Source organism: Pseudophryne corroboree, chromosome 10 (genome assembly GCF_028390025.1).
Source record: "Pseudophryne corroboree isolate aPseCor3 chromosome 10, aPseCor3.hap2, whole genome shotgun sequence".
Taxonomy (NCBI): domain Eukaryota; kingdom Metazoa; phylum Chordata; class Amphibia; order Anura; family Myobatrachidae; genus Pseudophryne; species Pseudophryne corroboree.
In genome coordinates this window covers 279,490,120-279,502,530 of record NC_086453.1, presented here as the reverse complement: position 1 = coordinate 279,502,530, position 12,411 = coordinate 279,490,120, and the positions used below count along the sequence as shown (strand labels likewise).

Here is a 12,411-nt window from a genome sequence, read left to right as displayed (position 1 = left end):
CCTTGCCATTGGGAGACATACCAATAGCCGCAGTCACCTCCGCGAGCGTCAAGGGTGCTTCCAGTGCCTCACGGGCCTCGGGGGGGAGCACTGGTAGCGAGATACCCGCCAAATAGTAGGAGAGATCCATAGTGGAGAACGTCAATTGTGAACTGTAAACTTTGGTGTAGTAGGATCGGAATAGCTGCGCAATGTCCGGTGTGGTGTCAACAAAGGACCCATCCCCATCGGACATTTGTGTAATTACAGTCCCAGGGCGATCCTGATGTATCAGCCGGGCCAGGAGGCCACCCGTCCTATCAGCCTGCATATAAATATTAGTGGCCCTAAAGAGGAGGGACCGTGAGTTTTTATCGGTCAGGTGGGCAAGCCACGCCGACTGGGCCACCAGCCATCGTGTTTTCGTCGTGGGGGTACCATCTAGCAAATATTGAGACTCTAAATCCCTGGCGTCACTCTCCAGGGTCTTCTCCCTTTCTCTAGAGGACACTTTGTGAGCTGCTATGCGTCCTATATAAGAGCCCCTCAGAAAAGCCTTAAATGAATCCCATACCATAGTTCCCGGGGCAGATCCTGTGTTGTCGCTAAAGTAACCCTCCCACTGAGTCTCCAGGTCACCACAGTCACCCAGCTGAGTCAGCCAAGATGGGTGCAACTTCCAATAAGAGTGTCCCCTCTGACCCTTCACAGCTAGAGTCATCAGCAAGGGGGAATGGTCAGAGATCCCTCGGGCCTCATAACGGACGTCAGTGATCGCAGGGATAAGGGCGGGGGACACCAGTACCAGGTCTATTCTAGAAAAGGAGCCATGTGTGCCGGAGAAACAGGAGAACTGACGGACTGCAGGGTGGCGAAGCCTCCACACATCAACCCATTGTAGATTATTCAAAAAATCAGCAAATTTGGTATACCCACTGCCCACCATCACATCATTCGGAGACCGCCATCGGTCCACAGAGACATCTAATATATTATTAAAGTCGCCCAGACATATCACCGGAGTGGTAGGGGAGGAAGCTATAAAAGATGCAGCTTGCTGCAGTACAGCGTATGAAAAAGGAGGGGGGACATACACTGCTAAGATGTAATATGGCTGGGAACTTAGTTTGCATTCCAGAAACACAAATCTGCCATACGTGTCAGTTTTGACCGATATTAACTCAAATTGCACCGTTTTCTTAATCAGAACAGACACTCCCCTGGAGAAGGAGGAATGAGAGGCATGATAAGCCCATCCCACCCAGGCCCGTCTCAGAGATAGCAACCTATTTCCCTGCAAGTGGGTCTCGCTGAGGCATGCAATGTCCGGGTCATATTTCTTAATCATATTTAGAACCAAAGAACGTTTGATTTTGTTATTTAGTCCCCGGACATTCCATGCCAGGAATTTCAAGTTACTCATGACCCCAGGTATATTCTATGTACCACACGGATAGACATCGCACAATATATATCCAAACATCAGCACCATTAGCCATAGCGACATATATCTCATAGGAGCTCTGCGTTATAAGCCACAATATCTGGTATATCAAACATCCCAGTTTTAGAGAAAACATAGATATGAAAAATAATAAACTAAAGAAAAGAAACCAAAAACAACAAGAAGAGCCGCAACTAGCAGCTTCCCAACCATCCCTCCCTTCCCCGTACACCACCCCGAACTCCGGCATACTTATATCCCAAAACGCCAAATCCAACTACCAAATGCTAAGAAGGCCCAGATTCTCAACTTAACCTAAACCCTCTAAATCAGTAGCACCTGAACTTGGAAAAGTCTTGAGCCACCAATGCAAAAGGTGGGGGGCTCCCCGAATTGTGGTCGTCTCCTCCGGTGGTCAAGATCCCGGCATCTTCAGCGCGGGGAATCAGTCCGGAGCTAGCTGACGAGCACCCGGCGCATATCCGTCCAGCCACTGGGCCGCCTCTCTAGGAGAATTAAAAAACTTGGTCTCCCCATCCGCCACCACTCGGAGCCGAGAGGGAAACAGCATGGAGTATGAGAGGTTGAGGTCCCGCAGGCGTCGCTTGATAGGCATAAACTGGGCCCTGTCCTTCTGAACGTCCGCGGCAAAGTCCGGGAAGGCCGACACTCTGACTCCGTTGCGGACCAATGGGCCCTTTGTGCGGCCAAGGCGGAGGACCGAGTCACGATCCTTATAGTGCAGGAATTTGGCGATGAAGGTGCGAGGAGGGGCACCAGGAGGTAATGGCCGAGATGGTATCCTGTGCGCTCGCTCCACCGTGAATTGTGCCGTAAAGGACTCAGCCCCATATATCTCTTTGAGCCAGGATTCGAGGAAGTCCTCCGGCTGCGAGCCCTCCTCTCTCTCTGGCAGACCCACAAATCGGACATTGTTTCTGCGCAGTCGACCCTCCATGTCTAGGAGCTTGGTTTGGAGAGATGAGACCTGCTGGGTCACTGCGGACATGGATTGCTTAAGGGGGCCACACACATCCTCCAAGTTGGAAACACGCGTCTCCGCCTCACCCACTCTCTCACGTATACGTTGAACATCTTGTCGTAGTAAGGAGAGGTCGCACTGCACCTTTTCCATCTTATCGGAGAGACGCTGCTCACTGCCCGCTATAGCTTCCAACACCTGCTGGATAGACGGCGCCTCCGCTGTCATTGGGGAGTTGGTGATAGACGCTGGAGGGGAGCTTGAGTGTGTTGGAGAGGCACCCTGAGGTGGAGCCGATGACCCCTTGGGGTTGGGTTGCCTAGTAAATCTTTCCAGTTTGGCCGCGGCCGCACTCCGGCCTCCCCCAACCATATTGACAGATGTCGGTCACCCACTCCTCCGAGCAGAGTTGTAGTATAAAGTATAATTAGGAGACAGCAGGCTGTATGCTTTTAAAGCCGGGAAGGATCTTTGGTTCCAAATATCAATGGACAAGAGCACAGGCTTTGTGTAAAAAATAAAAAATAGTATATGATATTGATGTTATTGAGGGGAGAATGTCCTGTAGCAAATTCCAGGTAGAAGCAGAGTATTAGTGTGTGTCACACTATGAATTATTAATGTAACACAAGAGTGCATTGAGTTGCAGTGTGCATGCAGTCCTTGCAGGGTAGGCAGGGATGTCTGTGTGCTGAGACTGTCTGTTGAACTGCACCCAAAATGGCCACCGGGCTTTTAATCACTTCACCCCTTCACTGGAGTACCTGTGCCTTATTGTGTAGTCAGGAGACTCAGGTCCTCATCAGCCAGGTACAGGAGGGCAGGAGGGCTTTCAGTGTCCCCTGCAGTGTGCCCAGCGTCAGCCAGCGTCGCCCGCCCGTTCGTCCGTCCGTCAAGAGGGTCCTGTAGCCGCGCGGCCGGGAGCGCCAAACTCGAGGCCGGGGGGTCCGGAGGAGTCACAGGCCTCAAAGCCGGAAGTCGTCCGCCGCGGTCAGACAGCGCCCAGAGACCCCGGACAAAGGTGCCCGCCGCTGCTCGGAGGTGAGGGGGGACCAGCACCGGGGGGTAGACGCTCCGGAGGGACACAGGATAGGTGCAGGATATATAAAATCGGGGAGCTCCCGGGATCCGCTGCCTACTCCCTCACCGCCGTGGCCACGCCCAACACTTTCTCTTTATTATGCTGTTACGTCGCATTTATGCTTGTTTCTTTCCTCTGTGGGGGTAGTCCTTTGGTGTCTGGTATCCACGCATTCTTTGCCATGTGGCTTCCTCCTGAACTCACATGGGCTGTTTTCCTATTCTATTAGGCTCCCTCTATGCCAGCTGTGGCTTTTTCGTTTGGTCCTCTGTTCACCAACAGGTTCACCACTTCAGTGATTTCCGCTTTTTGCATCCAAGAATAGTAGTTTTGGTCGTAAAGTCTTCCATTCAAGTTTTACTGAGCCTCCCCTACCCTAGGGGTGGCTTTTGAACGTCCCATGGTCCAGTGTCCCCCAGATTGGATGAGATCGAGAACTGGTCTTTTGTACTTACCGGTAAATCCTTTTCACCCTTACGCTCCGTTTTTTGTTCATGGGTTGGTTGTGGTTGATTTGTAAGTTACAGTAGATTTATCCTTGCTTTAGGGCTACTTTTGAAGTTGTACTGAAGACAAGGGGTTGCAGATGGGAGGCGCTACTCTCTTAAAGTTATACTAGTCTAATTAAGTACCAGCTCCTACAGTCCCCTCAAGCAGACCACGTGATTCAATGTCCCCCAGATGGACTCAGAGAAAAAATTTAGCAGGAAGTACAAAAATTCCAGTATTTCACATGTATACTACTTGTATTGCCCCTGGTCCTCCCTCTTTGCGACGCCCACTGTTTTTTCTTATTTATTGTTTCTTCTCTTGGTCTTGCTAACCCCGTATCTCTTCCGCTCCCTCACTGGTGAGTTTCTTTGTTTATGCCTCTCCTGCTTTCTCTCCCTGTTCTTCTCTCGCTAGTACAGCTCCATATACTACAGTGCTGCTGTCTACTTTCCTCGGTACTTGTGTGGTTATTATTTCCATATTAACATTTGCTTTATTTTTGTACAGATTGTGAGAGGACTCCTGAAGAGACAGATCTATCTGTGATAGGAGACAGTGGGCAGCACCTTACCACCTCTTGCTATCCCGCTACCATGCTGCTGGGGTACAAACACACTGATCTGAACTTCAGCATGGAGCAGGCAGGAGTGTGAACAGAGGTATGAAGGCTTACGAGTTGTTCCCTGGTGGTGATATGTTCTTAACTGGGAGCTCTGCGTGGCTGTTTTTACTATGTTTTTAAAACAGTTTTTGGATTTGTCTGACTGCAGAGATGATTGTGAGACACTGACCCTTTTAGCTCTTTAATCCAGAATCACAATCGGCAGTGTACAGATCCTCTTTGCAGCATTAAAGGTGTGACATACAGCCTAGGTGTGTTGCACAAAGCGTTGCGCGTTACACCAGAACTGGCTGCTCGCTGTAGCGATAAGACTCCTGTGTTACCAACATCTTACACAAGCTCATCTTTTTCTTTTACAGGTTTCTTTCAAGAAACAGAGGGTCCCATCTTTTGAAAACCAACAGTATCTGCAGCTTTAGCGCCAAATTTCATCTGTATTCCTTCCCCAAACTGACTCTCCATGCCCCACATCATCACAGACTGATTCTGGGAACGCCCCTTCATTTTAATTTTACCATTTAATTGTTTTAACTCATCCTCTGCTCTGGAGGTTGGGCCTTCATGACGAAGGGCAGGAATTTGTTGTGGGGAGACTACACCCCACTGTTATTCAAAGAGAAGTCTGTGAACTTGCCGCACTTGCAGGCAGTGGCAGGGAAAAAGGAGGAGGGATTTTGTTCCAAGGCGCTGTGAGGAAGGGTAGCATCAGCGTGGGGTGGGGGAATATGTGGTGACTGAAATATAGACACACCAGCAAAGAATCCTATATAGACCTCTGGCACCTATTGTGGCAGGAGAAGACTGCAGCCTCACAGTAGGAGTGGCTAGCGCCCATGCAGGGACACAGGATACACAGGCACCTGTGGGTGACCAGTGCATAGATGACTGGTGTCCAAGGGTGGGCTGGCAGGAGTGGCTAGTGCCTGGGGTGAAGTGTTATAGAAGGGTTTATCATCTGACAGCAGATGTCCCACACTCTACAGTACATTAGCATTTCATTTCTGTTCATGTTTACAGAGTTGATTACGGTCCACTGGACAGTGGTCATGAATGTAACCTATGACCTCTACCAAGCTCCAGTTTTCATGAATTGCACTATTTTATTTTACTAGGATAGCATAGGGCATGTAGTTCCGTGTGTCCTTAAAATGTAAAAAGCCAAAGAAAATACAAACATTTACACCCCCTTCCTTATTGTGAAGGAAAAATGGGACTGGAAATATGTGCCATTTTAAGATAAATATATATATATATATATATATATATATTAGGTTTGTTTTTTTGCTGTATTCTCATATAGAAGGCGTTAGGTGGACAGCAAACTCTGTTCCTCCAGTCTAGAATATTTTATACTTTATAGAGCTTATTTCTTGGCTCGTTTTTAGGAGACTCGCCAATGTAAGATTCTGATCTTCAGAATCATGCATATCTGTACGCATGAATGCCTGATACCTGGAGATGCCGATCTGTAGGTTAGTGATACTCCTGCCTTTCCAGTTGGCGCTGACGCAATTTACTGTAGGATCATTATTGTAAGTACAGTATAGCGAGTGCAGGAAGGTTTTCATGGGTACACACACTGCGCCTGAAACAGGCTTGTACCGGGGTGCCTACATCACACTACATAAATGCATGGGGGCAGTGTGTGTATTACATAAACGGGGCACAGTGTCCCTTATGGTAGTACCATGATTGCACATGACAAAGCTGCTGTAAGTATCCACTTCCATGCCAAGATGTGCCATACCAGTTGTCTGCACTTCACCTAGTGTAGTGAGGCTATGAAAAATATTATATTATATATACATATGATAGAATTAATTGTGCCTGTATCGTGAGCTGGGTAGAGATTTAGGATAACCATACACCCTGGGTTCCAGCTCCTCCTGCCCACCCACCCTCAGTGACACAGATCCCGCAGCAGTGCCCAAGAGGCCCTTGGGAGATTAGGCCTGGTGCAATATGCTACTTATTTTACATATGATTATTTTTATTATTATTTTAGTGTTTTGTCTTTCATTCATCATGATCAGAATTAACCCTGCGTGTGCCAGGAGTGCATCATCTCCAGATGGCAGTGAGAGGGTTTTAAGTGCGATCCTAAAGTGTTCCATGTAACGTATGTGTGGGGACTGTGTACATAAGTGTGTGTATATAAATGCCTGTGTGTATGGATGTATATATAGTGAGTGTATGTGTGTGTATATAAAGACCGTTGTTCCTAGAGATCAGTAACTGTCATCCGTTCGGGTGTCTGTAACCATAACCCTATTTTGCATTTGTGACGATTCGCTTATGTATGTCTTCTCATACGAGATGAGTAACCTGTAATTGGAAGCAGTCATTAAGGGACTGTGGGTGCACCTGGCCTGTTTCAAGATTTATTTTTTTAGGGGAAGTCTGTGCGTATTTGTATTTTTGACAAATATGATCTTGTGTGCTTAAGTGTAGCAATGGCCCATTGCTTACTGGGGAAGAGCCACAAGAGGTACAGCCATAAAACCAGTTCAAATTTTATTGAATGCAAACAAGACCTTGTCCTGCACTATAACCTTACACAGTCTATATCTCTGCTTATTCATCACATGCACTAAGGTTTCTCATCCCCATTAATTCTTCCCTTCCCTGCCACATTCATGTCCTAGCACTTGGCTCTGCTTATACCAACATATCTTTTATACAAGCAATGTATATCAAGCTGGCTGCTTTGTTTTTGCTGACCTAGTCATTTTCCCTTCTTGTATTGCTGCTATGTTTCCACCGCTCACACTACTCATTCCTGTCCGCATAAGCTGTTCTTTTCCTACCTGGAAGAACAGAAGGAAGTTTTGCAGTACTGCCCTTTCTATCCCATATCAGAGTGACATGGGCAGAGGGCCGCAGGGTTATAGAATGTGTTGCATCCAGCACATTTTCTGCTTACTGGTATGTGTACGTCTATGTCATAGGAAGTTGTTTATGCAGGACTACGGAGCAGCTTGTGTAGGTTGGGGGGTAGCAACGTGTCTTTATATACACAGGTGTGCGTGTTGTCCCTGCACTCCTCACCAGTTCATTTCAATTGTGGCCCAAAGAGCCTCTCTTTTCTCTTATAAACACAAATGTCAAAGCTTATAATTTTTTATATATATATATATATATATATATATATATATAAAATATGTCTCTAAGTGTGGAGACACTCTTATAAAAGGAAATGAGTAAGGAAACATTAATCTAGTGTCTACACATGATATGCAAGTGGGGGACTACTTTTTAGGGTATGGCTGCTATCTTGGGTGCAACTCTTTATTTTCTAATTGGTAAGGTAGTCATGTGACATTTCAAACAGACACAGAATTATATAAGAAAAACAACGGTGGTCTTCATTTTAACATATCTTAATTAATTTTTGAGTTTTAACTGAGTTTTCTTGCGGGCACTGTTTGTTAAAACTCAAGAATGAATAACGATACGTTAGAATAAAGACCACCATTGGTTTTCTTATGAAATTCTGCATCTGTTTGATATGTCACATGACTACCATTTCTAATTAAAAAAAAATTAGAGTTGCATCCAAGATGGCCACCATACAGGTGACATACCCCAAAAAGTTTTCCCCCACTCCCATATCATGTGTAGACAATGGATTAATAGGTTCTTACTCATTTCCTCTTTTTAAGGGTGTTTACACACTTATGGACAAAGGGTGTTTCCACACTTATGTACCACCCTGTATATTCATGAGAAAGAAGTAAAAATTAATCAACACCTCTGACGTAAAATGTTTTCTTTTCTCTTCCTGTTTTTATTTTCATAGTTCATCTTTCTTGTCTACCTACATGTTGTTATATAAATGTTGTTGTTATTATTCATAATAAAAAAAACAAACAAACCAAATACACAGTTTGTGTTTTAAGAGGGCAGAATATACAGGTTTGCATGTGGGTCCCACTCGCAGTGTTCATCTTATTGTTTGTTGTACATCTTTCAGCTTCTTTAGTTCTACTTATTTGTTTTGCTTTTCCTTATTGTTTTTTTCTTTTCCCACATGGTAAAAAAAAAAAGGTTTCCATGCACCCTCCTTTCTAATAGCGCCATGTTTTAGGTTTTGGGATGGGTTAGATTAAGTTGTCCTTCGGTTGGAGAACGTGTTACTGCACAGACAGTGGGAGAGTAGTACCGGACAGATGTGCTTATTCCATTATTCTCACGCACTTCTCCTCACTTGCTAAACCTGAGTTTGAGAACCTCCTGTACACTCTTGACAGAAACTTCGATACAACCTGAAAGTTGGAAGAATCAGATTTTGCAGTATTCTCGGCAACTAATAGTGACAATCGGCGAGTACGGCTGGCATTCTGGTTACACCTGAAAGGCTCGCAACAGATTTGTGCCCGCATTGGACATAACCGTGACGTACACATGAAACGAAACTCCTTGCTTTTATTTATAATATTTTTTTGGTTTTTAAATCATGCCGTGCCTACTCATAAGTATACGTCCCTAAGCTTTTGTTACATGGTGTTCAGACATTCAACGATCATAGTCTGGCATGTGCACAAAACTTTTTTTTTCTGCCCCAGTATGTTGCTGGACATACAGTAGCAGTGAAAGATGGGGTGAACACTGGTTAGGATTTCTTTTCAGTGTGTTGAGGCACTCGGGAGTTGTGTTACCCTGAGACTGCTGCAGCCCAGGTTACACATCCTGTTTGCCTTGCCGCAACATTCCTGCAGCCTTTGAAATAATTATTGGATATTTTCCTGGCGTTATGGTGGATGTTCTGTATCCTATTGTTTTGCATGCATTTTGTTTAAATGCATCCTCTCTTTACCTTTTTTTTTTTTTTCATATTCTTTTCTATTTCTTTCTTAGTGTTTAACAGATGTTTTGGTTTTTCTAATTCCTGCCCGCTGTTTGCTTTTAATCGATTGCATTTTCAAGTGGTGACCTTTCTATGAACACTCTTCAGGCACTTACAACAAATGACTTGTACACATGTTTAAACCATCTCCGGAATATCAACTAATGAGTCTCTCCCGACGTAAAGGTTCACCTGCCTGCACAGTCCAGTCTGCATTTGCCCTTGTGAGGTTTGATGTGACGGAAAGTCACGTGATCACTAAGTAACATTGTGACCCAGTATTCAAATGCTCCAGAGTGAATTTATTGTAAATCCTCCCAGAAGTAACTACACTTGGGTTAGTTCCTTGGCAAGATTGGGTAGACTTCCCAAGGAGGAGGTTGTGAACAGCGGCTTTGACCTATAGTTTCAGAAGTAAATGTTAAACCAGGCTTGCTTAGCATTTATTCCTATTGCCGTTTTAAACCATCGGTCGCTTTGACAAGTCCGCTTCTTAGAGAATCTACCTCTAGAAATGTTGGAGGCTTATGCCGACAGGGCCTATTGTAGAGTACTGCAAATTATGCTGGGTAATCTAAAATGAATCTCCTAATAACTCTCAAATTACCTATGCACCTGTAGACGGCTAATTAATTATAAAAACGGATTTTCGTGGCTTGCACACTACGATAAAACATGCTTTAAGCCTGAATGCTCTCTGAAAGGTAAAATTCTGAGCTTATTCTGCAGCCAAAGGCTTGCCGTTCTCCAGCACAACCCCATCAATGGCTTCTGTTTGGGTGAATCTGCTTTTTTTTCCTGCAGTGTTCGATAAAATAGTATAAGAAAAAACAAAAATGGGTGTTTATCACATAGCTCTTATCTTCATTTCTCAATAACACACGATCACGTGTGTCATTTTGTTGCCATGTTGTGTGTGTACACTCACTGCAGATGGGTTTTGGAGGAAGGTAGTAAAATAGGCGGCTGTACCTTAAATTTGCTTAAACAGCCTGATTAAAAAAATGATCCATCATTAAATCTCATTTACACTTCCTAAAACACCATGAGAACATGTAGTGTTACACTGTGTATAGAGAAGGTAAGCGGCACGTATATATCTTATCACCTGCACCAACTTGTAAACAACTAAATGCCCAACTTTCCATCGCTATTTAACAGTAATTTCTTATATGGGTCAGTATCCATACTCTATTCCACACTGAGCATATGATATTTCTCTAGCATCCATAAGGGATATTGGGGAGGCTTAGAACGAACGGGTATAGACGGAGTCCAAATGAGCCGGTGCACTTTAAATTTCTTCGCAGGGTGTGCTGGCTCCTCCCCTCTATGCCCCCTCCCACAGGCAGTTTAGAAAAAAGTGCCCTCAGGAGAGGATGCACATCTCTTTAGCTCCAGAGAGTTTTCTTCAATTTCGTTTAAACTTTTATTATTTTCGGTATGCTGTTTGGGCAACAGCATACCTGCACCGTGGGAATTAGGGGGGGCGGTCACCGGCCTTGTGAGGTGCAGAGCCGCATCCCTACTGCAGGACCACCGTCCTGAGAGGTTGTTTGTTCAGCGGGGCACTTCGCCTTGGCTGTCGCAATCGCAGCATGCTGCACACCCCTAACACTAGCCTGAAGGTGACATCTGTGGTGAGAATACAAACCGGGTCCCCGCTAGGGGGGGTCCCCCCCGGTTCAAAGTGCGGCTGAACGCGGGTGCGGCATACAGGACATTGCCAGTATAAAAAACGCTGTAGCTCCGGCGCCATTGGGGGGGGGGGTTGTGTAGCGGAGCTACCTCAGAGCCGGACCAGAGGCATTTTGGCGCCTTCCTCTGCTTACTGCAGCAGCAATTGGCACACACAGCTCTTCCTGACTGCCAAGACACGCTGGAAAACTGGTACAGGGTGTAGCAAAGGGGGAGATCCGCTAGTGTACACAATCTGGGTCCTCTACAGGACAGAATTTAGTAGTGTTTCACTGTTATATAATTAGCTGACAGCCTCACTGAGGCTGTACAGGTGTGCTGGTGTCTCTGTGTGTCTCCTATCACATACAGTAAGGGCAGGCTTGATCAGTATTACGGTATTACAGTATTGTGTATGTAATTGTGATTACTGTAAAAATGGGTAAACACAAACTCTGTAGTGTATGCCACACCAGATTCTCTCCCTTATCTCATTCTGTTCATGTGAACAATGCAGCCAATCTTCCCAGCTCAGTGAGGGGGCTGGGGGAGAAGGTCCAGAGCCCTCCTGGCTAGGGTCTCTTAAAACTATGATGTCTGATATTTCATCACAACGGTCTACGAATGTTCAGAAAACTCAGCTACTACAACAGGCTGTTGCAGACTTAGCTGCTAGGGCAGATGTTACACAGCCCTCCATCTCTCATGCAGGTCCACAAAAGCGTGGTTTACTTGCCCTGCTCTCTGATTCAGAGGAGGATATACAGGAGGATGGGGAGGACTTAGATCCCATTAGTGGGGATCCTGATTCTGCTCAGGGTATTGAACCCCTCATTCTGGCTATAAGGGACGTGTTAAAGCTCTCTCTAGAGGACGTTGCGTCACAGCAGTTGTTTTCCTTTACACAAAATGTAATGTGTCACTTTCCCTGATTTTGCAGAGTTAGATGACCTATTTAAGTTGGCCTGGAAAAATCCAGACAAAAATTCCAAGTGTCAAAAAAGTTTTTGCGCACTTTCCCATTTGCTCCTGAAGGTAGGAAATTATGGGAAGAACCCTCGGGGGTTGACGTATCAGTCTCTCGACTGTCCAAAAAAGCAGTGCTGCCTGCCCCAGGCTCCTTTACAATGAAGGACGCGGAGGACAGAAAGATAGACTACACTCAAATCTATTTACTTGGCAGCAGGTATATCACGGAGGCCAGTCATATAGCAGGTTGCTGGATGACCCATGCCATTCTTACGTGAGCTACTCAGATTCAGGATGGCCTCTCCGGGGCTATGCCTCT

At 45.6% G+C, this 12,411-nt stretch overlaps 1 protein-coding gene across 2 annotated transcripts in view; it reads left to right on the top strand.

Annotated features, from left to right (window-relative positions):
- SIK3 (SIK family kinase 3) overlaps positions 1-8,479 on the top strand; it is a 453,545-nt gene extending 445,066 nt beyond the window's left edge. For both annotated transcript variants that reach the window (XM_063943297.1, XM_063943296.1), the window contains exons 24-25: positions 4,486-4,637; positions 4,960-8,479. In XM_063943297.1, coding sequence (XP_063799367.1) covers positions 4,486-4,631 — 146 coding nt within the window. In that variant the 3' untranslated portion in view covers positions 4,632-4,637; positions 4,960-8,479. The remainder of the gene's footprint in view (positions 1-4,485; positions 4,638-4,959) is intronic.
- Positions 8,480-12,411: the final 3,932 nt, after the last annotated feature.